At 40.6% G+C, this 24,494-nt stretch overlaps 4 protein-coding genes across 7 annotated transcripts; 2 read left to right on the top strand and 2 right to left on the bottom strand.

Annotated features, from left to right (window-relative positions):
• The first annotated feature begins 1,212 nt into the window (after positions 1-1,212).
• Positions 1,213-3,468, top strand: LOC135640125 (uncharacterized). Its single transcript, XM_065154272.1, has 2 exons — positions 1,213-1,800; positions 3,160-3,468. Exon 1 carries the CDS (start codon positions 1,245-1,247, stop codon positions 1,776-1,778), a length of 534 nt encoding a protein of 177 aa, XP_065010344.1. The 5' UTR covers positions 1,213-1,244; the 3' UTR covers positions 1,779-1,800; positions 3,160-3,468.
• A 3,754-nt stretch (positions 3,469-7,222) lies between these two features.
• On the top strand, positions 7,223-12,202 carry LOC135641595 (vacuolar protein 8-like). 2 transcript variants are annotated; one of them, XM_065157093.1, is made up of 3 exons: positions 7,223-9,115; positions 9,454-9,825; positions 12,033-12,202. In XM_065157093.1, exon 1 carries the CDS (start codon positions 7,342-7,344, stop codon positions 9,058-9,060), a length of 1,719 nt encoding a protein of 572 aa, XP_065013165.1. In that variant the 5' UTR covers positions 7,223-7,341; the 3' UTR covers positions 9,061-9,115; positions 9,454-9,825; positions 12,033-12,202. The 2 variants fall into 2 exon arrangements, with proteins under 2 accessions (XP_065013165.1, XP_065013164.1); XM_065157092.1 differs by lacking the exon at positions 12,033-12,202 and having other exon boundaries at positions 9,454-12,025.
• An 87-nt stretch (positions 12,203-12,289) lies between these two features.
• Positions 12,290-16,236, bottom strand: LOC103987509 (probable inactive shikimate kinase like 1, chloroplastic). 3 transcript variants are annotated; one of them, XM_009405835.3, is made up of 11 exons: positions 16,087-16,232; positions 14,436-14,744; positions 13,991-14,037; positions 13,855-13,909; positions 13,676-13,748; positions 13,499-13,586; positions 13,332-13,414; positions 13,099-13,228; positions 12,843-12,924; positions 12,697-12,761; positions 12,290-12,605 (listed from the first exon to the last, which is right to left on the bottom strand). In XM_009405835.3, the coding sequence occupies exons 2-11, from the start codon at positions 14,626-14,628 to the stop codon at positions 12,537-12,539; spliced, it is 885 nt and encodes a 294-aa protein (XP_009404110.2). In that variant the 5' UTR covers positions 14,629-14,744; positions 16,087-16,232; the 3' UTR covers positions 12,290-12,536. The 3 variants fall into 3 exon arrangements, with proteins under 3 accessions (XP_009404110.2, XP_018682613.2, XP_065013167.1); XM_018827068.2 differs by having other exon boundaries at positions 12,843-12,921; positions 16,087-16,228; XM_065157095.1 differs by lacking the exon at positions 13,991-14,037 and having other exon boundaries at positions 13,855-13,926; positions 16,087-16,236.
• Positions 16,237-17,228: 992 nt separating this feature from the next.
• Positions 17,229-23,969, bottom strand: LOC135641164 (heterogeneous nuclear ribonucleoprotein 1-like). Its single transcript, XM_065156267.1, has 5 exons — positions 23,633-23,969; positions 23,478-23,540; positions 22,762-22,991; positions 21,315-22,512; positions 17,229-17,815 (listed from the first exon to the last, which is right to left on the bottom strand). The coding sequence occupies exons 3-5, from the start codon at positions 22,981-22,983 to the stop codon at positions 17,802-17,804; spliced, it is 1,434 nt and encodes a 477-aa protein (XP_065012339.1). The 5' UTR covers positions 22,984-22,991; positions 23,478-23,540; positions 23,633-23,969; the 3' UTR covers positions 17,229-17,801.
• Positions 23,970-24,494: the final 525 nt, after the last annotated feature.

Genomic DNA, 24,494 nt, shown 5'->3' with positions numbered 1-24,494 from the left:
ATACCCTACTTGGGCAGTAAGAATTCTAGAGAAAAAAAACTGAGTAAACTCTACCAAAACAAACATTAAGTTTCCTCATCCTAGTACTTAGAGTTAGTTAAGAAAGGTGTGTGAGGGAATACTTTGTAAAAGAGTGACTTGTAAAGGTTATCTCCTAAACATGTGAAAATGAGAAAATATTGTAAGATGGCAGTTGGTCTTCACCCATTGAAGGATGACTGTTAGTGGATACCGGTAGCCTCGACGGAAGAGGAATCGGGAGTGGATATAGGTCACGATGACCGAACCACTATAAAAATCTGATTTACTTTTCTTTTGTGCAATTTACCTCACTACAAACCTCCTTACTTGCTTTGCTTTCTCATTACACTCTTATGAATGCTTTGAAATTTAATATCTTTCCGAGATCGGTTTTATCATACGAAAGATTTTTAAACTGACATGATTTTATCCGTTGCACTAATTCACACTCCCTCTTAGTGCTAACTCGTTTGCAGTCATTAAATAAACCCTGTACGATCAACCCTCATGCACAGGTATAAGAGCCAACTACCTAGCTATACTAGGGGAGGCTTTTTTTTTGAATAACTTGAGAGAGTACTTTGAGTGAGATCCAACTCCAGTAACTTGACCTTCGGAGAGGTCGGGTCGAGAAAACATCCCCCTTACTTCGACATGTGTGTAGGGCCCTACGACGAGGAAGCAAACAATGACCTGCTCCGCTTGACCCAACCCGACGATCGACCTAGAGTCTTCGTGGGCGCCTCCTTGGGCATTCGGAGTCGAACCAAGTCGTGTTGAGTCCCAGCCATGGTGTAAAGTTCAGTAACAATTCATACGTAGTTCATACGTTTAGATAGGATAATTAGTGTGACCATCGACTTACTGTTTTAATACCAAAAATCCACATTCGATCAGACTTACTGTTTATATTAACAGAAAGATAATACATTAACTGAAAAAGATAATATATGAGACGATTTGTGGCTTGTAAAAGTGTTTCACTTAATATATTATCTTTTTTCTTTTAAGAAATAAGTTATGTAATTATCTTATTATACTAACGCAACTTTGATATTTGCTATGCAATTTACTTATCATTTCTAATCCCACAACACATTCTGATGTCAAAATATGACATTTCAAAAATGTTTAGGGGTTTCCCCACAAAAGTGCAGCCCTTCTATTAAGAGAAGAGGGGGGGGGTGTGTTCCGTTTCTTACCCTCCCAAAACCCTAATCTCCATGGCTGAGGGTGAGACCAATGTCGAGCCTCATTCCCATCCCCAAACCGTAAAACCAGAATCGAATCCCCTGCCACCCTCCAAGCGCAAGCCCGACTCTGAAGCCCTCGTGGAAGAAGAGACGAAGCATCGGAAGCTCGAGGTCGCCTCTGATCCTGCACCTCCGATCCAAGACGGCGCCAACGAGGACGAACCGGCCGACGCTAATGGGGACCGGAACGCCGCTGTCGATAAGGGGAAGGGAGTGCTCACCGCGGTGGACAAGGGTAAAGGGATAGCGGTCGATGAGGAGGGCGAGGAGGAGGAAGAAGAAGACGGGGGCGATGATAAGGACAGCGACGACAGTAGCGATGTGGGTAGTGGCGACGAGATTGTCGGAGAGGAGGACGATGACAGTGATTTCGTCGATGATCCACTGGCGGAGGTTGATCTTGAGAACATCCTGCCTTCAAGGACGCGGCGACGGGAGCCTCCGCCTCCGGGGGCTTATTTCGACCCTGATCAGCACGAGGATGACAGCGATGACAGTGAGTAAAATGAGATGAGGCTCAAAGAAGGTAACTTTTACTGGCAATTCTTTTTGATCTGATGTTCATCCTATCGTTAGGGATGGGATCCTATGCGAATTATTGAATACCCTCAATTGGATATCGTCCAATTGAAACATGATGACCTATCTCCGTAATCAATGGTGTTCTGGTTCGTAAGTTCGCCTTTGCGATTCTCAGATTATTGTCACTATTAGTTTCCTTTTGGTGAAACAATTTTAGGCATTATGATGAATGCTGCAGAATTAGGAGTCTTTATATGGTCGATATTTAGCAGATGAAGGAGCTCTTTATATTGAGTTTAACTATCTGTAGGCTTTATTTTGTGATTTACTTGGTCTGAAATAGATTTTTCTGTTTGCAAAAGCTGGATAAATCCAAAAACTGAAATAGATTGTCCATTTGCACAAGTAAATCCAAAAATCGGATAATAATTCTTGTCCAGGGTTATTAGCTTTCGAGTCTTTGTCCATTTGCGCCTCTCATGCTGTTTGCAAATCTTGATATTCATGTTAAACTTTCTACTGGTTACTTCTCATCAGTTTAGATTTCTGTAGGCAGTAGCACAATGCAGGTGTATTTGCAAAAACAAATCACACGTTGTACTTTGCCCACCAAGACTCGGGCTGTGTAGCCTCACCCTAGCTATCCATTGCTATAAGAACATAGGAATAGTGAAAAGTGAATACATTACTGTCAAAGGAGATGAATCAGTGATATCTGTTATTACATCATAAAGGAACGAACCCACAGTTTTTTCTCAAGATGATAGCTTTGCATTCAGTCAAGACTACAAGGGGCTGTGCTTATCACTAGTTATTTTGGCTTCTAGATAGAGCTTAAAGGAAGAGGGCTGTTGAATGAATACATTGTTGAACTCTGGAATTTGTATTAATTATTGTAAGCAAGGAGCTATGCTTTGGTTCCTAACTTTCTTTCAGTTGAATGTCTTGATTGTATGTATTCTCTGTGCTATTATCATATTGGGATGGTATTACCTATTGAATAACACTTGTATACTCTACGTTGTCGAGATTGGATGCATAGAGTAGCAAAGCTGAGTAATGGGCTTCTGTTTTACCAGTCAATAATTTCAGAAGCTACTCAATAGTTTTGTAAATCTTATCATGAGTCTTGTCATTTTAAATGGGAGATTTTTTGCTATACCTCCTGAAATATTTATTACCTTCTGAGCCAGATTAAACATTGACTGCTGGGGTTGTGAAATCTTAAGGGAACCAAGTAATATGCCTTTTGTTTCTCGTGATTTTTTTTTTGTCTTTGTGGCAAGATTACTAATTTCAACTATGATCCGTATCAACATATTGCAATTTTTTTTTGCTTAGTATTGTAATTTTTTCTACGCAGGAAACTAGAAGTTGGCAAGGATCAAGTTACCATTTTGCTATCCATGCAGTAATGTGTCCGGTGATCGCCACTCACTGTTAGTTTGCGTTGAGTTTCTTCACTTCTATTTTTCCATGAGAAGGAAGGATATGGATGGTTATCAGCACTTTACTTGCTTGATCTGAACTGTAGAACAATATGGAAGGAACAGTATTTGCTTGATCTGAACTGTAGAGCATAGAAAGAACAATATGTATATCTGAGTTCTTAGGGTGGTACAATGAGTTGCATTGATATAATTTTTCCATTGATGGAAAGCACAGTTTGACATTGCTTCCAAGCAAATTTTCCTCTGATTGATTATACTGCTGATATCAGAATGAAGTGGTTAAGAAGCTGTCCCCCCCCCCCCCCCCTTAAATTATATGAGGATAAAAGTTTTCAATGGGAATAGCATATTTTCTACTATCCTAAATGTTTATTCCGCTAAATTGTTGTGTTATCAGTGCATGAAAAGCTTTAGGAAACTAAATTACTTGAAAGAAATATAAAAATGTGTTTGGTGTCTGCTGACAAATAGGATAAGCAAATATGTTTACCTGAGTAGATGAGTTCTTTGCCCCAGTGTGGCACGTTTTACATGATGGATTTGATCTGATGTTGATATCAGTCTTTGATTTAATGTGGTGGCCCAGCCTGTCTTCAGTTGTCACTTTGACTACATATTAAAAGTTAGGCATTGATATTATTCCTTCCAGATTGGGAGTCTGTGGGTGTTGACCATTAAAACATGGCCATGTTTATTGGTCTTCTCTTGGAGTTTGGGAATCTGTGGGTGAACATTAAAACATGAGCATGTTTATTGGGCATCTCTTGGATCATTCCTGGAGAAGTTAACTATTATATTATTATTATTATTATTATTTATCATCATCATTATTTAATATGGATGTCAGGACAATTAATTTAGGGACTGTATATAATCTTAATATAACTTTTTTGGCAGGCAGGCCTACTCTGCTTTCGTTTCGTTCACTACACTGCCTTTCTCTCTCTCTCTCTCTCTCTCCTTTGGCATCGGCTGTGGGCTTCGCCTTCGGCGATGACGGCCCCCAACATCGAGACGATCGCCGCCTCGCTGAGGAGCTGCTCGTTGGGGGGAGGCGGACTAGCCGAGCAGTCGCTGCCGCGGCCGCACCTCGTGGGGGCCAGCGGCGAGAGCAATGAGGGGATCACGGTGGAGTTGAACTCGGACGCCGCCCTCCCGTACCACCTTGACATGCTGGTGCGATCTCCCCTCCCTTCTTTAAATGCTCTTCTCCCTGGTGTCGCCAATCGTCGATCATAAATGCAGTCATGACCTCAAGAAAAAGTCCTCTCTTCACATGGGATACATGCAGATCGACTTTTTAATCTGCCTATCTCTGCTGCAGAGTGGCGTGATCAGCTTTGTGATTGCTTCCATTTCCATTCAAATCTATGCCTACAATTGATTCTTTAGTATCTGATTACTTTGCATTGCGCAGTTTTCAGTGTGCTTGGGATTTTGCAGATCAATCAATAAAGCCTCCCATCTCATCACTCGTTATCATTTGGCCAAATGATCCCAAATACCTAGCTGAGAGATGACAAATCATCGACGATCGTGGTTGAAGTTGGAAGAACTTTCTCAGCCGTGCAACACCTGACGCAGGTATTAATTATCGAACTAGTTTACCTGTAGAAGCTAAAACCTGATCTCTCTCTCACATGGTGGCTTCTGGTTCTGCACTGCTGCATGAAGTACCAGGTAGGGTTAGCGACAATGAAGAAGAGTTCTGGGTCCCGCATGAAGGATAAAAGCCTCTTAGAGTAGCCAAGGAGACTGCCTACAGAAAACTCAATACAATTCATGATGTGCTTCGATGGCATGCATCCTTGAAGAGACTGTAGGCAAGTCATCCTTGGCTTGACAAAGACACTCTTATCCTCATGGAAGACCCTTCTTCTGCTCCATAATTTCATATGTGAGTCCCCCTATTTATAATGCCGGAGAGAGAATTAAGGCTCAATATTTCTTCTGAGGCATGGTTTTTGACTTTTTCTTCTTTGCAGAACATATTCTCTTGATCTTCTCGGATCAGTTTTCTGCAACTACACAATCCTGTGCACAAAAAGAGAGACATCAAGTTAGCAATATCTTCCTAGTTTAATCCTTGGGAACAGTTCTAGTTGACAAGAGATACATTGACCTTGTTAGGTCTTTCAAGTTGGCAGGAGATGACTTTATCCAAGTCACAAGGATTAGCAACTTGCTCAAAGTTGGAAAAGGACTCCATATCTTTCTGGAAAAAATGTGTATCTTCATGAACTTTTTGTCTTGTCATGCCTGGTGGCTATACCATTGGAATCCAATAGATATCAATGATATCCACCACTTGCTCCCTCCAAATTGCGTGACCCTTTGTGCAGGTTCTTACTGTTTATTCTGAAGAGACGAGCACTTAGCCTGCATTACTCTGTCCCAAATCTTAACCCAATCAATAGAAGCATACATGGCACCTGATACTTTAGACATTAAAGCTTTCATTCGATGGATTGGAGTCATTGAACAGCAACACCACAGTCACTGCTCTGTTACACAGCTTTCAACCTTGGGCTTAGCTTTGTCTATGCCCTGTCAAGAGCAATTTCCAGGTGAACCAGTGATCAGAACACTGACAGGTGTTTGCAGAGTAATATATGGGAGGAAGAAAGAGCAGAAGGTGGTCACATCTTTAAAAGTAATGCATGCTGCATGAGTCCTAGATTCTGTAATTAATATGTCAGTCTTTATCACTTCATATCTCCATAAGCACATGCAACTGTGTCTTCCACTAAAGAGCATCGAGTCTTGGAAATTCTTCTTAAACAGTTGCTCACTTTATTCTCTTATATGCTGCAAAGATCTGGAAATGCTTTTTCTGTGAATGATTGCCAGACTGACAGTGGTTTCAATCAGGTGAATATAATTCCAGGGTCATTTGTGAGCTGTTCATCTGAATGAATCTTGCCTGTTGTTTGTTCATGCAGGCAAAAAGCCATACTTTAGCCTGAGTGAAACCAGAATCTACATCAACATGATCAGGTATCAAGTCATGCCAAAACCTTCTCTCTCTGCAACTTCATGGCAAGATCATTACATAAGTGTTGGCCATGTGCTAATCATATTTTACTGGCAGCTTAATTATTGGAAGGTACCTCTTAGACCCCTCCAAAATAGTTGTTTTTTAATATGTGCAGTACATGTTAAGCAAATCAAGGTATATATATAATTTTCTAGTCCATGGATTATATATACTCTTATATACATGCATACTTGTCCTAATGTTCTATGTATTAGCATCTTATGAGTTAGAAATCTGTGTCTTTTGATTTATTCTCATAATCATGTCTCATCTCTCTCTTGAGCCAACTCAAGATGTCAAACTCTCGTCTATTCCACGAGAATCTCTCTCTACTATCTTTGTTTTCTTACCTTTGCAGATCTTTCTCTTCACTTGATCACTAGTCCACTCTTTAGTTGCCACAACAATCGATGTTTGCCCTGCCACCAGCTTCCTGTAAGTTGACTGACTTCATGAGAAGAAGCAGTAACAATTAACGCACAAAATATTTCTCCTACCATCATTGGCTCTCCTGCATTAGTTGGTGGACACTGCATTTTCTCCAGCAAATTCCCAACGTTTGTTCATGAATGGATGCCGAAATAATGTCACCAAAATCGTATACTGTGGAAGCATAATCGGTGGGTCAAAATCACATTTCCCAAAGTCAACACAAAGTGGCATCCTCCTTTCCACGGGTTAACGAGCCACGCCACCGTGACATCCACGTCAAAGCCAAAAAGCTTAAAAGGTACACCCATAATATACCCATCATTCTTCCTCTGCCCTGCACATGCGATCTCCCCTGAAACCACCTGTTTCCTAACCCAAGCCCGTTTGTGCCCAGAAACGCACCGCCGAGTTTAATCACCCGATTGGTGATGTGCACGTGGGACCCACTTGACGTCGTTCACCCGGCGTCGTCGAGTCTTTTAAGAAGTGGATGGAAAGGTGACGGCGACTCCTTGCCTCCGCTTTACACCGGCTTTGATTCGTTCGCTTCTTTTGGCTTTCGGTTTGGATTCCACTGTGAACACTGTGACTTGCGGCTGCTATTCGTCCTTTCGCTGCTTTCCCGATGTGCCCCCGTGTTGCTGCCACCATGGAGGCTGCGCTCCCCGCCGACGATGGTGACGAGCTCCCCCGCTGTCGCCACCTCCTCGCCTCCCTTTCCGCCGCCGCTTCCGCCGCCCAGTCGTTCCGCGGCCTCTGGTCCTCCGTCGCCGCCGCAGTCTCCCGCCTGTCCGCGGCCCTCGACGGCCTCGCCGCCCACCCCCCTAACCCCCTCGCCTCGGACCTTCTTCGCTCCCTCGCCCTGACACTCGCCCCAGCCCTCGCCCTCGCCATCCGCTGCCGTTCCCCTGACCCTCCCACCGCCAGGCTCCGCACCCAGAGCGATATCGCGGCCGCTTCCGCCGCCCTCCACCAGCTAGCCGCCGACGCCGACGTCCTGCTCGGCTCTGGCGCCCTCCTCGACCCGCCGTCGCCGCCGCTGGAGGCAGCGGGTGGGAGCTCCCGCCTCGAGTCCGTCCGGGCGGAGGCCAGAAGCCTCGTGACCCGCCTCCAGATCGGGAGTTCCGCTTCGAGGATCGCTGCCTTGGATTCTCTGCTCGACCTGCTTCGAGAGGACGACAAGAACGTCGTAGTCGCCGCCGCCAGCGGGTTGGTGCCGGCGCTGGTCCGTCTCCTCGACTCCGCCGCTGGCTCCGCCTCGTGCCACGAGACGAGGGAGAAAGCCGCGGCGGCGATCGCGAGGATCTCGGCCGTGCAGAGCTGCCGCCACCTCCTGCTGGCGGAAGGCCCGCCCCTCCTCAATCACCTCTCCCGCGTCCTGGAGTCCGAGGGAGGCGCCGCAAAGGAGAAGGCCTGCGTGGCCCTCCAAACCCTAACGCTAACTTGGGAAAACGCGGTCATCATCGGGTCCCGCGGCGGGATCGCAGCCCTCCTTGGGATCTGCCGCTCAGGAACGCCCTCCGCCCAGGCCACCGCAGCCGCAGTGCTGAAGAACCTCGCAATGGTTCAAGAACTCCGGCAGAACTTCATGGAAGAGAACGGTGTCCCCGTCCTCATTAGGGTTTTGGCCTTCGGGACCCCTCTTGCCCAAGCGAACGCTGTCGGTTGCCTCTGTAATCTATCAGCCGGCGAAGAATCGCAGAGCATAAAGCTATCTATCTTCAAAGAAGGCGCTTTGGAATGCCTAAAGAACCACTGGGAAGCAAGCGGCAGCGGAGATGTTCAAAACCTCGAGGCTGCAATCGGCTTACTAGGAAATCTGGCATCTTTTAGGTACATTGCTGAGATCGTTGCCACCGCTGGTTTGCTTCCTCGTGTCATCTCTGCACTGGAGAACAGCCAGCCAGGAACAAGAACAGAGGCAGCCAAGGCAGTCGCCGAATTGGGTTTGGTCATAGGGAGGACGAGGAAGGAATTCGGGGATGCGGTGCCTCTACTGGTTCGCATGTTGGAAGCCAAAGCTGGGGAGGAGAAGGAAGCTGCCGCGAGGGCTTTGGCTTCTCTGATGTCATTCCCGGAGTACCAAAGATTATTGAGGAAGGAGGAGAAGGGGATTGTTAATGTGGTTCAGCTCCTTGATCCTTTAGTTCGTGATTTGGATAAGAGGTATGCGATATCGGTATTGGCATTGATTTCGCAGTCGAGCAAATGCAGGAAGCAGATGGTGGCTGCAGGAGCTTGCGGGTACCTTCAGAGACTAGTGGGGATGGAGGTGGATGGTGCAAAGAAGCTTCTTGAGAACTTGGGAAGGGGAAAGATACTGGGAGTGTTTCCAAGAACATAAGCTCACAGAGCCAGCAAGAAGGATTCTAAGTTTGAAGGGTGCTGCTCCCTGATCTGTATGTAACATTAACACCATCTCAGTAATTGTTTTCTTCAACCTTTCGGTAGATGATTTTGTTACGATATCGTGGTGTACATGCTTTCGATTGTTGAGTTCTTGATGAGGTTGTTAGTGTGTGAGTAGAGATAGAGAACAACCAATCCCATGCTAAAATTTTCAGTACTTCTAAAAGTCAATGTCTACATTATATTTCTAACTTTCTCTTCCGTAGTAATTTTTATGCTGCATGTTGCTGGTAAATCTGAATTTAAATATTTTGATTGGTTAATGCGGAACATGCATTTTACGCACATAGTTTGCGTAGTTTGTGATTACTTGCTGCATCACCAACAGGATCTTCGTACGAAAGACCTTGTGTTCCATACTCTTTTTAGGTCAAGTAACGTTGCCAAGTGAATCTTTGCGTCGAAGAAGTCCTTTCGGAGGGAATCTACTGTTGTTAGCCCTTTTTCTTTTTTACGTTTTATTGAAGAAAGACAATGGATAGCTTGTCTAACCTTTCCACCAACCACAATATACAACAAGGCACCATGGAGCCTTTGGGAACTAATTATTTGGTCTATTACCACAAGAAGCATCGAAGGTGAAGAAATTATGAAAGATCTATCGGCATATGAGATACAATTCTTTCAGGCTTGCCCACTGAAACAACATTGGGATCTGACTCCTCTGAATGTCCTGTCCTTGTGCCTCCTAATGCAGCAGGTATGTATTATTTTGGATTGCTCACAATAGCTCAGTTGCAATTTCTTTTAGAACTTGATTATTATGTCCAAATTAATTAGCATATGAATTGTTGGGAAACCCCACTTAGCCACTTATGGATGGAATATTTTGATATTTGATTGATGAATTTACTCTTGAATGTCTTACTCGATAAAACCTTGTGCTTCTTCCATGTCCTGACAACAGAGTTCTAAGCTTATACAGTGATGTATCTTTATACTTGACAGCAATACCCTTTTCTCCATTTGCTGTATTGATTTGCTTGTACCAAACTTGACACTCACCTATTGGCTTTGCCAATCTCATAACCACAGTTTTGCATCATCATTATGTTTTGTTTAAAATGGAGGCCTGACAAGTGATGAGTGAAGATATAGACAAGAATGATACCTCTAAAAAGTTGTTCCTGTCAATACTACTTGTCTGAAGCACAAGCTGGCTGATCTCATCCCTGAATACACTACTATATTTGCTTCTGGTACTCTCAGGCTTCCCTACCTAAACCTCTGGTTCATTAATAAGAACTGGATCAGGTCACTGCATTCTTCTCATCCAAGTGCCATATGTCACATGCTGAGGGAGAAGATTAAACATTGGCTTTCCTACCTACCACAACTGTTGCATAAGTCCTTTCTCACATGGTTTCCTGGAAAGAACTCTGAAGCTTGCATTTCTCTTCCTGATGTGCTACTCAAGATTCTCTTAACACCTACCTACATCTCTCTCGAGTAAGTTGGTCTGTACATGCCAGGGAAACTCTTGGAGTCTCATCATGAAGGCACATCCCATTCTTAATGACATGAACAAAGGTTTAATCTCCAATGTTTTGAGCTTGTTCTTAAGGTCTTCTGCCTGGAAAAATCATCTACATTCTTCTTGAGAAAATGCTGGTCGACTGATATTTTCAGAAATATGCCAATACTTATGAATCCTTTGGAACTTGGGAGTGTGTTTATTCTGTTCATTTTTGTTGTTGTTGTTGTTGTTGTTGCATCTTCTTTGCTTTTGACTTTCAAAGGTTATTTAGAAAATGTAGCAAATGAGTCCTTTGGTCAACTTGCACTACTTGTCTTAAGTCAGCATCACCCTTTGACCTATATCTTACTTGGAAGACGAGCAAACTTCGCACAGCTGGATTATGTTTAATATCTCAGCCAACAACTCATCAATGCCAAGCGTGACATTTACTCATCAGCTACATGCTATTGATTCTTTTATTGTTTGGGTCAAATCTTAACTGCTTGTCTACAGTCATTTATTAAGAAAAAAAGATTTGTTTGAGCAAGTCATATGGTTTGTCTTTCAAGATTAAACCCCATAAACGGTAAGGTTTAAAGATCTTGAAACCTAGGAAGTGGCCCCCAGTTATATAATATATAGCAAATAAGGTCGCATATGATGACTTCCCCACATGACCCCATACCATAAGAATAATCCTTAGCAAATGCATGTCTTACTTTATACTTACTATCGAGATATTATCGATTAATCACTATTTAACATGTGTTCTTCACGTGACATCCTGGTTAAAAAAAAGAAGATAAAATAAAAACTGTCCATCCATTGATCTGTTTGTGTGGGCATTGGTTCAAGACATGCGATTATAAATTAATTCTGCACTTATTACATAAAAAATCAAATCAAGGTTATTAGAAACAATTAAAGGTTGCCTCCTCAACATAATATGGCATTCCTTCACTAAGTATAAAAACTCACTTGTTGGATCATTTTTCTATCATTGACGATTACACTCATCCATCTCGGGTTATTGACTCTCGGGTTATTGACTTAGACGTCTAAAGGATCGACTCAAAAATCCTCTTTTGATCTTGATTTTCATATATATGATACCTCGGATGATTTCTTATAAATTTAACGTTTCTATGTCAAAGATATCTCAAACAATCTTCTCAAGAGTTCGATATTTTCACCTTGGAGGCATCTTAGATGACCTTACACACACAGGTCTAAACTATGTTGACTTGAACATCAATAACATTTTTCAATGACACTTATTTTGTGTGGAATCTATATAGATTAATATCCATTGATATATATATATATATATATATATATATATATATATTCACTAATAGGATCTTCTAGATAAAATGGACTTGGCTTTTTTTCTTTGGTCACGGTAAACTCCCAACTCAAAAGTCTATGTTCTTTGTGTGAAAGCTCAGGTCCTGTTTGTCTCCAAACACATGGAAAATCTGAAAGCTTTAGTGTTCTGCATTCCAAACACATCACTTTCTATCATGTTCGACTGCTTTGGTGTTCTGCATTGCTGATGGAAAGCAATAACAAAGTGGCCGCTCATGACTAATATGTTCCAGATCTGATCTCTGTTACTTTCATGGATAAGAGTTTACCAGCAGAACTGCCATGCCTCTGTTAATCTCCATTTGCAGAACTCCATCCTCAGTACCAGAGTGACTGATTGGTAGGTAACTGCATCTTGGCACTTTAGTACCACTAAACAAAAAGGACAGGTAAAAGAGAAGATAATGGATATCGTCCCGTGCCTAAAGCTATTTCTAACATTGAATCTGCCGTCTCTAAATTACAGATGCATCGCAGCAGCTCCCTGAAGCTGTTGATGAAAACGGCCTGGCCCTCCAACAGCTCAGGTCAATCTAATGCCTTCAACCTGTTTCATTTCCTGATCACATCGAGCACGGCTTTGGTTAAAATGGTTTGGCAGCTGCTTCCATCATCTTCTTCACACTCATCAGCCTCTCGAGTCCCTTCAGAACCTGCAACAGGTATTTTTGTCCGCATATTTAAAGCCTTACTGCATGATCAAGGAATCGTAATCATGCTATTTCTGTTACATTTCTAATTTACCTCCAACACCATGACCTCTGGGGTGACAGACGTGAAGTCTTCGCAACCTAGCTGAGAGGCTACCTCTGCAAAGATTAAGGTGATGGTAATGTTACAAAGGCGATCTACTATGTATGAACTAAGTTTCTACACAACTATATGTTTACTTTGGAGTGAAACAGTTGTATCTGCTGTACCAAATCCTTCTTTCAATTCATTATATTGCTGCATAAGTGATTCCAGCACCTGCTGTATGCATCCAGATATCGTCACACAGACATAATAATAGAAATTAAAGTAAACAGAAGACAGAAGCAGTTTAGAAATTTTCATCAAATTAATGTGTGATAAAAATTTATTGAAACATACAACAAAAAACATATCCAAGAATGTTCATTTGGTTGTCCACAAAGAGAGGCTTACCTCTGAGAATGAATCCGACTCTGGTGCATTTACTGTGATAGGTGATGACACCTCACCGATCAGCATCTCATTTGCCAAGTAATCCAAGGGAACATCTACCCATATCGAGATACCATGTCTTAAATAAGCCCTTGAAGAAACAAGACACAGTCAAGATACTTTGGTTAATAATGGTTGGAACTCGATGGAGCTGCCATGTGAGATCTTTCACAGGAAGAATAATTCATGCTTACAAGTTTGTCGAGGTTTGCACAGAACCATCCCCGGCACAAACCACCAAACGACCCATGGAGGACAACTGCTTTAGCACTTCAGTCTGTCAAAAGATTATTAGCATGTAATTTTCTCAGCTCGATGGCATAGCACGATATGAATGATCAAGTCATGAGTCATGGCACACCTCTGAGTCGCGAAAACCCTTTTCGTCTTCCTTTCTCAAGGATTTAGCAGCAGAGACACCACCTGCGGCTTGCTCAACTAAACTATCACTGTTGGTGATAGCACAAACAAGAATGAAGCATTTAGCTAAAGATTAGCCGAGGCATCCATGCATCGGGTGTCAACTCAAAGATCATACCTGTCGAAGTAGCAATATCTCAGTGCATCAGCTAAGATCTTCCCCAAATCAGTTTTCATGGTGCAATTCATCCCTATGAATAACAGAGGCAAGTTCTTGATTCTTAGATAGGAACCTGTGCAGGCATGCTTCATATGAGGAAGACCAAAAAGGATGGTAGTGATCATGGTGATGCTTACCCACAAGAAATATGGATGTTCCTTTCAGATCATTCAAAATCTCAGCTGCCTTCTTCTGCATCCACATTATTACTAAACATTATGTATTAATGACAACTACATAAGTATTAATCTTTTTGAAACAAAAATGCCTCGCCTTTACAGCAAGTGATGTTTCCTGTGCAGCTACAGACATATTGGCTCCTGAGAGAAAATTAAATAGGCATGAGCTCCATCCCTTATTGTTTACAGAAAATTGAGGAAGACAAATAGCATCATTTAAGCTACTCACTCCCAAAATCCAGCAAGGGAAATACCTCCTATCATTTCATAAAAAGTAGGGCTTGAACGAACAAAATCACATATTCCGATACCTAACTACAAAATTAACATAAAAAATCCCAACTTGATACGACTTCCAACACCAAATCGGCATGACATGGCAATAAACTTCATCAAGATTCCAACTTTCTCGGTGGTCGAGTTGCGAAATGACCAAAATCAGGCTTAACACAGTAAAGAGGCTTTTACGACAATCATGATTGTGATAAAGAGAACAAAAACTGGAAACAAGAACGAATTTTGGGGAGGAGAAATCTCACCGGAGAAACCATAGGCGCGTGTGCTCCTCCTGCTCCTACTCCGTGGTTCTCGAATCGCAGCTGGGGAGGCGAGGAAGACGGAAGGTTTCACCACGGAGCTAGAGGGGATCCGCGCGGAGCTCGAAGGAAGAACGCGATTTGGCGGAGGGAAGAGGGTAGAAACGGCGAGAGATGCCGCGGCTCTCGTCGCCATGCCCAAGAGGAATTCCCCTCTCAGTTCTGGTTTCAGGCCGCCTCCAAGAGTCCATGCTTCTTGAAACGAGATCGTGACACGTGTTCAAACACGAATCGTGCGAAGCAGGATAAAACCTGTATCCGTATCAGCATCCACCACCACATTTTATGCACATAATTAGAAGAATATATAAATGCGAATCAAATATGCATCCCAAACAAATTTGAGTCAGTATATATGAAAAATTTTAATCAAATAATTTCTTATATTAATATTTAAGTTTGATTAAAATTTTAAATAAAATCATAAGAAATTTTTTTTTAGTATCAATTTATAAAAATAAGGATAAATTTAAATCATAAGTCATAATTATCAAATATAGAATAATTTGATTTTTATACTTAAAAGATTAAATATGAAAACTATGTATTTATTAAGATAATTAATGAAAAAATAAAGAGAGAAAAAAATTTGTATCAGATTTTTATTGACTAAGAAAAACTCTATGATAGAGTTTCTAAAATTTTATTATAATATATATATATATAAATATATAATGTAGTTATTAGTGTTAGAACTATAATGAGTATGTTAAATGAATTTCCATTAATATAGAAAATTATACCAAAAATTTATATTAAGTTTTTTTATCTTTTTTATATCGATAATAAATAGATTTATTAGTTATTTACATGATAAAATTTTCTAATGTTATCATCTTGATAGAGATAAGACGAAAGAAAATCAATTAGGATGATATGAACATATGCTAGAAGACCTCTCAATATAATAATTAATGATAATGACATGCAAAAACATAGAAAAAAATCTAAAAAGATCTTAATAAAAATTATAAATAAAAATTTAAATATTTTGAACCTAGCTAAACATAAACATATGATCATTTATAAACCTTAATGATTAGTTAGGATTTATGATTTTATTATTATTATTATTGTATTAATATTTGAGTCTGCTCACACATATGCAAGCAAGCAGATAATGTTTAAGACTTTAAAATTTGATGTAATTATGAAACGAGTGGTGGAGTGTAAGTATCATTTCGCTGATACTTAAATCTTGAAGACTTAACTTGACACCAAAACTTTCCATATGTTTTATCATTCCATTGATTCATGATGATCATGAAGCCAACCCACCTTTGATGTAGAAATTTCTCACGTCGCATGATTTTCCAATTAAACCTATCTAAGAAATTATCATTTTCTGAAACAACCTCAACTGACTTGTACTGGTCGGTTCTCTATGCTTTCAATTTCCGAGAGGCGACGCATTTCGAGGAAGGGGATGAGGACAGGACGACGGTCGATCTTGACCTTGGGATCTGGAGTTCCCCTCCCATATGTGAGAGCCGGAGGAGGAACCCCCGATCGACGTCTACTATTTCTTGGAACCAAAGATTTCACAGGTTGTGATGAAGGCCGAAACTTAAATCAGAGGGATCGAAAGACGCACCATCACAAGCAATCCTTCCTTCGACTGATGCTCCAGAGGAGACCACCGGCACAGAGGGATGAGCGGAAGAGGTCGACGGGTCGATCTTGGCCATGGGATCCACAGTTCTCTCTCTCACTCTCACATCGGAGGACTGGGATCGGCGAGGTTTCCGATGCTCGATCTGATTCGCTTCTCTCCTCCGAAAGAACAAATCGCCAATAAAGGAACAGCGCCCGAATGCGATTCAGATATATAACGGCTCGTAGGGTCTGAGGTGTACAGATCGAATTGGGAAATCGAATCAAATCGGAACCAAACGTGAGCTGAACTAATTCAAAACCGGTTTTATATATATATATATATATATATATATATATATATATATATATATATATATATATATATATATATATATATATATATATATATATATATATATATATATATATATATATATATATATATATATATATATCAAATTTATTTATATTTATAAATTAATTAATCAATTAATCGAATCTAATTAATTGATTTTGAATCAATTCGATTAGGTAGATGGTTTCCATTTAGACGATCTTACTTTAATCGAACCGAATCGAAAAAAATGATTTGGCTTGATTCACCTTGAGCGATTCGACTCCCATAATAAGATCTATATATTCATCGGTATTTAAACAAGTATCTTCGTTATATGAAAATAATGAAACTGTTCATGATACAGAACATTTACTCGTTGATTTAAATGTGATTTTTCATCATAAATAACATAGTAATAATTATTTTAGTGCTATTGTTAAATCAAGATTAGTAGGGTAAACCTGAACTATTTAAAGAGATGTGAAGGGGAAGAGCGCAATTAGAGTCAACATAATTGGAGGGATATGTGTGCTTTATCATAAATAATTTATGGCTAATATGGCGTCTTCAATTGGAACTGAGATGAGTTAACTGTCAACCTATTGATAGTCTAAACTTTATACGACATGATATAAACGCAGATAACTTTTTCTTTTTTTGGTATTTCAATTATCTTCCTCCTAAACAAATTCGATTTGACTTTACATATTTGATATGCAAAGCATGTCATGTACTCATATAACCCACAGGGCAATGGCCACACACACACAAACACACAACAAAATACAAAAACAAAAGCGAAATCAAGTGAAACATTCATATCCATTGCATATGACATGAAGCACGTTACTTCAAAAATCAATCACAATACATAGTATAGTTATTTTTTTTGGGACCAGAAAGCACCCATGTGAGTTCCAAACTAACAAGACAACCAAATCTCCGATAAAAGTAAAACCGATAAGAAAAGGGAAAGAAAAAAAGAATGACAGAGTTCCCGACGAGAACCATTCTCGGGTATTACCAGAGCTTGCTATCTTTCCTTTCTTAGAAAATTACTAGGTCTATTTGGCACATTGGTTGCATAAATCTGAACAATTATGGATGTACCCACTGACAAGATTACATCCCAATCAAACTCGAAAGAAACAAAACCTGCTTGAACTAAACTCAGAATTCCAAACCTCGACACAAGAACCTTTATTTTGAATCTTCTGAATCTGAATATTTTCTTCTTTTTTTTCCAAACAACTCCACGGTTAGCTCTATAAAATTAACTAACCCATATAATTTACGAGATATGTAAAACACAAAGTCATGCATCTGAGTCGCAATTTGTTCACCTATCATAGTCTTGGACCTCAATATGTGTCAACTTATGTGGCAATTCCTGCAACAAATATTAAATATCAGAAGAGAAAAATAATAATAAAGGAACAGTTCTTATCGTATAAAACTCGAAAAGAAAACTGCAGCTCCATGAGAACATGTTTGTCAGGAAACATACTTTACCAACATATATTGCAACACATAAGGAAAGATAAGAAAGAGGGGGCAACACAATTTGACTTATTACCCAGACAATATACGGAAGCAGAATAGAGTCTATTTTATAAATCACCTTCAGGGAAAAGACAGCCTCCTCTATTTAGTTGCATATTAGTCATTTGTTTCTAGTTGTACCTATATAAGCGTCTTGAAGCTTTTGCATTTGTTGAAAACCGTGTCCATATGTAATCAATGGCATATAGCTTCCTGAAACTAAGATAATTAGTTCATGGTTCTGGTGTTGAGCAAACCTTCTACCTAATTTACTTGGTGCATCACTAGGGTTCAGAGAGTTGCATCTGAGATCCACACAAACTGCAACACAACTGAATCATATGATGAAACGTAACAATAAACTCTCAACAAGCAGAAGCAAACCAGAGTTATCCTTACAACTGGATCATATGGTCTTATCGATCTGATTTTAACATGGACAGCTTCTATTATTTATATTAGAAAATGAAAAGTACTAGAACATATGGAGAAACTGAAAACATCATGTTCAAGCAAGTCAATAACTGACTTGGTGGGATCACGAAACAAACCAATTCACCAAATTTGGGTTTATCTTAACAACCGTAAATGCCTGTAGACACAAGTTCCTGTGAGCATACTTCCAGGTTAATGTTGGCAAGGGCTTGTCTTAAACAATAAAGGATTTTACTGAAAAATACATGTGTGATTACATTTTAATGACATGCTTGATCTGCTAAAAAGATTCAGCCATTCAGGTAAGATTTTGTTGCCTTCGCTACTTATTTCTCCATTGGGTTGTAATAGAGGCTACATGAAACTGTTACTGATAAACAAATTTTCCCAGGTACTGATAGGAACCCTCAGTCCCATTCCACCATGATTACAAGAGTTAACAGGACCTTTAGTACAACAATTAGTAGAGCCATATTTCTAGGATTCATTGCTATTTATAAAATATTTCTTTTGGGATTTGGGAGGCAGAATTCTTAATGTTTGCAAGGGTTTGTATTAAAATATAACGTTATTTTGCTGAAATATGTGCAATTACATTTTAATGACATGTTTGATCTGCTAAAAAGATTCAGGTGAACATGTTGGCTTCCATTTATAGACAACAGAATGTGGGTACCATAGATGTAGGGCACCAATATGATGAGTACCATGCCAAATACTATCATGTTTTATTTTGAATCGAGTAGAATTGTGTTGGATGTGGATGTGATGGTGAACATTATGGTGTTATCTTTGACATTTCTAAAGATGGAAATTAGGCATTCTATCACAAACTTGTTTTAGAAACTCTATAATTGATCAGTTAAAGCAGGTAAAGCCTTTAAAGAGCCCTTCTTTGTATCCAACTGTCTACCAGTGAGTTGGGGTGTGATAACCATGTGGAATAAGAGATTTACTGAGTTTAGGAAACACTAGTCCTTGTTAAGGATTTAAATGCTAGGACCCTTTGTCACACAAATATCAGAGGATTTTTCATTGTGCTGATTAATATGGCCTTTGTATATGACAAGTTCAGACTGATCATATACTATTGTAAATACATAATGTCTTTTGCTTGAACGACTGAAATTCATATAGTCATATTTGGTGTTAATTTTAGATCCAATTGGGTGGATGTTGGACTTGCACTTGATCCAGGAGGTGATGATGGTCTAATTTTTAATTAGTATGAGTCATGGTTGGGTCGGCATAACAAGGGCAGTATGACAACCAGGACAAGGACAATAGAAGTTCCTGTATAGTGTTGGATAACTAAATTCAAATGATCACATTCCTGCGATATCTAGCTGAAACCCTCTCATAGTTGCAGAAAGCTCAGATGTGGAGAAGGTACTGTACATCTTGTATGCACTTGAAGACTGTGTATGACTGGTTGAAATATAAAAGATGATGCATGAGAAAGATTCGAAGACATACCTGAGATACGTCCATCTTTCAAGAAAGCATTTTTATGAAAGATTGACTCCGTTCAAATGCACAAAAAAAACCAACTTAAAACAAAATTTGGTCTTAGCCTTTTTGCCACTGAGAGAAGATTAGGAAGGTCCTATGTAACCAAGTAGCATTTCCATTGATACCATGCAATTATATAGTGAACAGTTTGAAAAGTGAAGATAACACTATGTTGAGAGGGAATCATATATGAGAAATTCTGTTGAGTAAAGTGCCAAGACAAGCGGAACTCAGCATTCAGGACCTCAAAGACCATCAAGAAAGCTCAGAGTTTTGATGGCGCTCCAGCTCTCCAAGGCAAAGAACAACATCAAGATCATGTCAAGTGTACTAGGTGCAGTACAGGACTTCTTGTGAATGAATTAAATGGTTTTCTAATGCTTTGTTCAAACTTCAAATTGTGTCAGCAGGACTACGAATATATAGTTTGCAACTATAAAACCAACCACTGGATGACTAATATTTCAGGCAGTGCAACCATTCTTACTTATAAAGGAAACTCTGCTATACGGCCAATCCGTACAGTGCCATGAGCCACTGCTTCATACAAAAAGAGAGGGAGGTTAAAGAATCAAGGTGGATTGTATGTGTTGACAGGATCGACACCCAGGAAGCCAAATGTAGTAGTGAGAGGTATTTTTCAGCAGTATCTAGGATCAGCATATGCTCTGATTTAATAGATCCTACAGTTTTCTGTTCATCTACATAAATTCGGCAGTATAAATTATCTTCTACAATTGGAACTGAGTTCTCTCAACGCATCTGTTAGATATGTAGCTATTACCAACAATGTTGTAATACTTATTTTATCAATTAGAGGAGTTAGCAGATTTTTCCTTCACGGGCATAAACAACTCATCATAATCTCATGAAAGGATTTCTTGAAATTTCAGCACGCCATCATAGGTAGCTGAAGCAAACAGGTATCATTCAGTGATCTATATGTATTGTGGTGTTTATTAAAAATAAACCAAGTGAGGCTCAATGCTGAATTTGTGACATGACACCAGTTCTTTAATATCTAGCAAACAATGTATGGTTATTAATGAAGATTTGATATGTGCATATGCAAACACATACCCAGCATATACCAAGTATTGAAATAGTAGGCAGCAACATCTTTTACCAACATCACAATTAAGAGAAAGAATATGAACTTTATATATGGAATTTCACTACATAGTTAAAACCTAAAGTTGAAAATTTGAAAAGTTAATTACATAACTCAGTGGTCTTGAAGATCCACAAGATGCGTGAAATAGTTCATTCATAATGACACCTAAATCTGGTTCATACATGTTTCATATCTATCGTCATGATCATGCTCTATTTTGTTTCTCAAGGGGTAAACAAGAAATACGTATATAATCAAATTGATTAGAGTTAAATAAACTGCTTACCTCTATTTGGTTGTCTATTGGTAGCATTATAATCACCCACATAACCAGCAGAGCCCTTGCCTATGATATCTGAAGGTACGGTGCCAAGCCCATAACCAAATGAGCCAGTGCCCCCAAGTTCAGAAGATGATGATCGCCAAGTAGGGTCTCCATAAACTGAACTTCCACCATACAGCTCCGCATAGGATCCTTCAAATCCACCACTTGATGGAGAAAGGGAAGTTTTCACTACACTAGGACCAGTGCTCCTTCCAAAACTGCCACCACCGAGATCGAAGTTATTGTCACCACCTCCAAAGTTAAGATTCCCACTAGTGTAGCTTGAAGTGCCTCCCCCAACCTGAGCTGATATAGGAGTAGCACTGCCCCAGTTTATGGTACTATTGCCAAAGCCTCCAAGGCTCCCATTCCCTGAGGCCATATAGGCATTGGAACTTGCAGAATTAGTACCATAGTTAAGATCTCCACCACTCCATGCATTACGAGTCACTGAGCTAAATCCCGAACTAGCATTTGCACTACCCCCACCGTAACCGATGGGACTACTGTACCTCGTGGAGTTGGCACTGTAATATGGGCTCAAACCACGTCCATAACCAATATTGTTGCTAAAACTTGAATTTCCTCCAAAGCTTGGGATCAAACTAGGTTCAAAATTCATCCCCATTCCAAAACCAGGACCAAATGAAGTGAAGCCGTTCCTTGCACTAATGGGACCTAACCTACCGTCCATCCTCATCCCATAGCCACTAATCAAACTTGGATTGTATCCCTGAGTATATCCATTAAGAAAGCTGTTTGCCCTATTCAGACCATAGTTATATCCTGGACTAGGGGAGCGAATATTGGGTCCCGGGGATAGTTCTTTGGGAACAGCCCTCTTGACCTCAACCATCTTACCATTCAGCTCATGAAAGCTTTTAAATAGTACCCTGTCCACAGCATCCTCGGAGTCATATGTGATGAAACCAAATCCCCGAGGCCTCTGGGTGTTGTGATCATACATCACAACAACATCAGTGATTGTTCCAAATTGATCAAAGTACTTCTTGAAATCACTCTCCGTTAGGGTAGATGGCAGGCCTCCCACAAATATCTTCTTGGTGCGACCACCTGGACCAGGAGAACCATGGACGCTGCTGTTGTTTCTATTAAGGATCTGCTGGTCATCCCTGGGAACAGCTTTCTTTGCCTCAACCTGAGAAATCGATCGCCAGTTTAACAAGTTCATTAGTGAGTTGCTGATCATCAGAATCACAAAAGAAAAAATGTTGCTGATTATCAAGAATTCTCAGAATTCAAAATCCATGAACTTGTATCCACAAATGCATAATTGTAATTTGCATAAAGTGCAATGCATGAAGCATATGGAATTACAAGGATGCCTAAATACATTCAGGTGGGGAAAAGAATAGAGAAGGTAGAAGACAAACGGTTCGAACTTTACCATTCGGCCGTCAATCAAGTGCTTTTCCATGACAACTCGCTCCGCGACGGCCGGGTCTGCAAACACAATGAACCCAAAACCACGAGCACGGCCGGTGGTGCGGTCCTTCATAATCACAGCCTCCACCACCTCACCGTAGTTTCTAAAGTACTCCCGCAGGCGGTCCTCATTTGTGTCCCAGGAAATCCCACCAATGAACAGCTTCCCAAGATCCGACTGCATTCTCTTTTCTGCAAATTAAACAATCTTTAAGTTCCCGTTGTCACGATCATCATCGGATGAAGCACAATACCAACAATTAAGGACAGGTATGCACAATAACTAATAGGAGATAAAGTTCCACCGATTTGATGGAACATATAAAAGAATTCAACTTTAAAGGGTGAGTTGTTGATTCGAATTAGATCTGATCGATCTCGAGAAGCAATTCCAGGACTTCCATCCACTCTCCCAACAGATTAGACAGCTTAGGCGAGAAGAAAAGACGCCAGACGTTAGCCATGACGCCAGATCTGACGGGAAAAGAAGACCCGGCCGTGGAGCTCGCCGTCGATGCCCAGCCAAATCGGGCAAGCCGAAACAGAATACAACAGCACAGCGAATGGATCCAAGCCGAACGGAAAGAATCAGAGGATCGGATTCGCGGTCTGCGACCGGCGCAAAAACAAAACCCAAGAAGAAATCAAAAGAAACAACGCATCGACGGAGGGGCTCACCGATCCGAAGCGCCGGCGTCAGATGCGACGGGGGAGAAGAGAGATCGGAGGCGTTGCCAAGATCTGGAAGGCGGAATCAGAGGATCCTCAGCATCATCATCAACAACCACAACCACAACAATAACAACGACATAAAGAGAACAAAAGCCTCCTACCCTCTCCTTCTCTCCGTATCGTTCTCTTCCTCTCCTTTCGATCGATGAACGAACGAATAAATTAAGGACTATTCTTTAGCTTTAGCGATTCCTTTTCCTTCCTCCAATTCCGCCCGCCTCACGGAACAAAGGGAGATGGAGCGAACCGGAAGAAATGGGGGGTGGTCTTTACATCAAACACATACCTGGCTATCTAAAGGAGAGGAAAAGAGGAGGGGGAAGAAGATCGCATCGGCAATATATAAATAGGTAGCGAGGCGGAACGGGTAAGGGTGGGTGTGGATGGTGGGGGTGTGCGTCGGCCTCTCTCGGCTGGCATGTGGTGTGTAAGAAATGGAAAGCAAAGCGAGCGGGTGGTAAGACTGCTCTCTCTGCGTTGGATTTCTTATTATTTATACCATTAAATTATACGTGAAAATGACACCCGTCGCAGCTACCTCCGTATTTACAACACGACTTATACAACTAAGCAGAATTACATTCATCCTTCTCATCAATTCTTCTTAATCTAAGTTAATTTACATCCGCTAATTGTGATTTAAGTGCCCCAATAACGGATGAATGTGGGTCATTTCACAGATCCTTTCTTCACGTAAGTAATGCAAGTTGGTGGGTGCATTACTAACTTTGTTATCTTGGCATTGTACAGTCCCTCGTTCATGAATCTAAATCGGAATTATTCACTCTTTTTGCACCAAAATTATTATTATTGCCTGATGCTTGTGACAATTAACTGTGCCGCTACTCCATAATGGAAATGCATGTATCTAACTATGATTGAACCGTTCATTGCAATTACTTTGCCACCTTCATGAATCCAAATAAGGCACAAAAGCATTTCCATTATTTGTAGACACAATTA

The sequence above is a fragment of the Musa acuminata genome, chromosome BXJ3-6, assembly GCF_036884655.1.
Source record: "Musa acuminata AAA Group cultivar baxijiao chromosome BXJ3-6, Cavendish_Baxijiao_AAA, whole genome shotgun sequence".
In the NCBI taxonomy this organism is placed as follows: domain Eukaryota; kingdom Viridiplantae; phylum Streptophyta; class Magnoliopsida; order Zingiberales; family Musaceae; genus Musa; species Musa acuminata.
The sequence above is the reverse complement of the archived record's forward strand: the minus strand, read 5'-3'. Positions and strand labels throughout refer to the sequence as shown.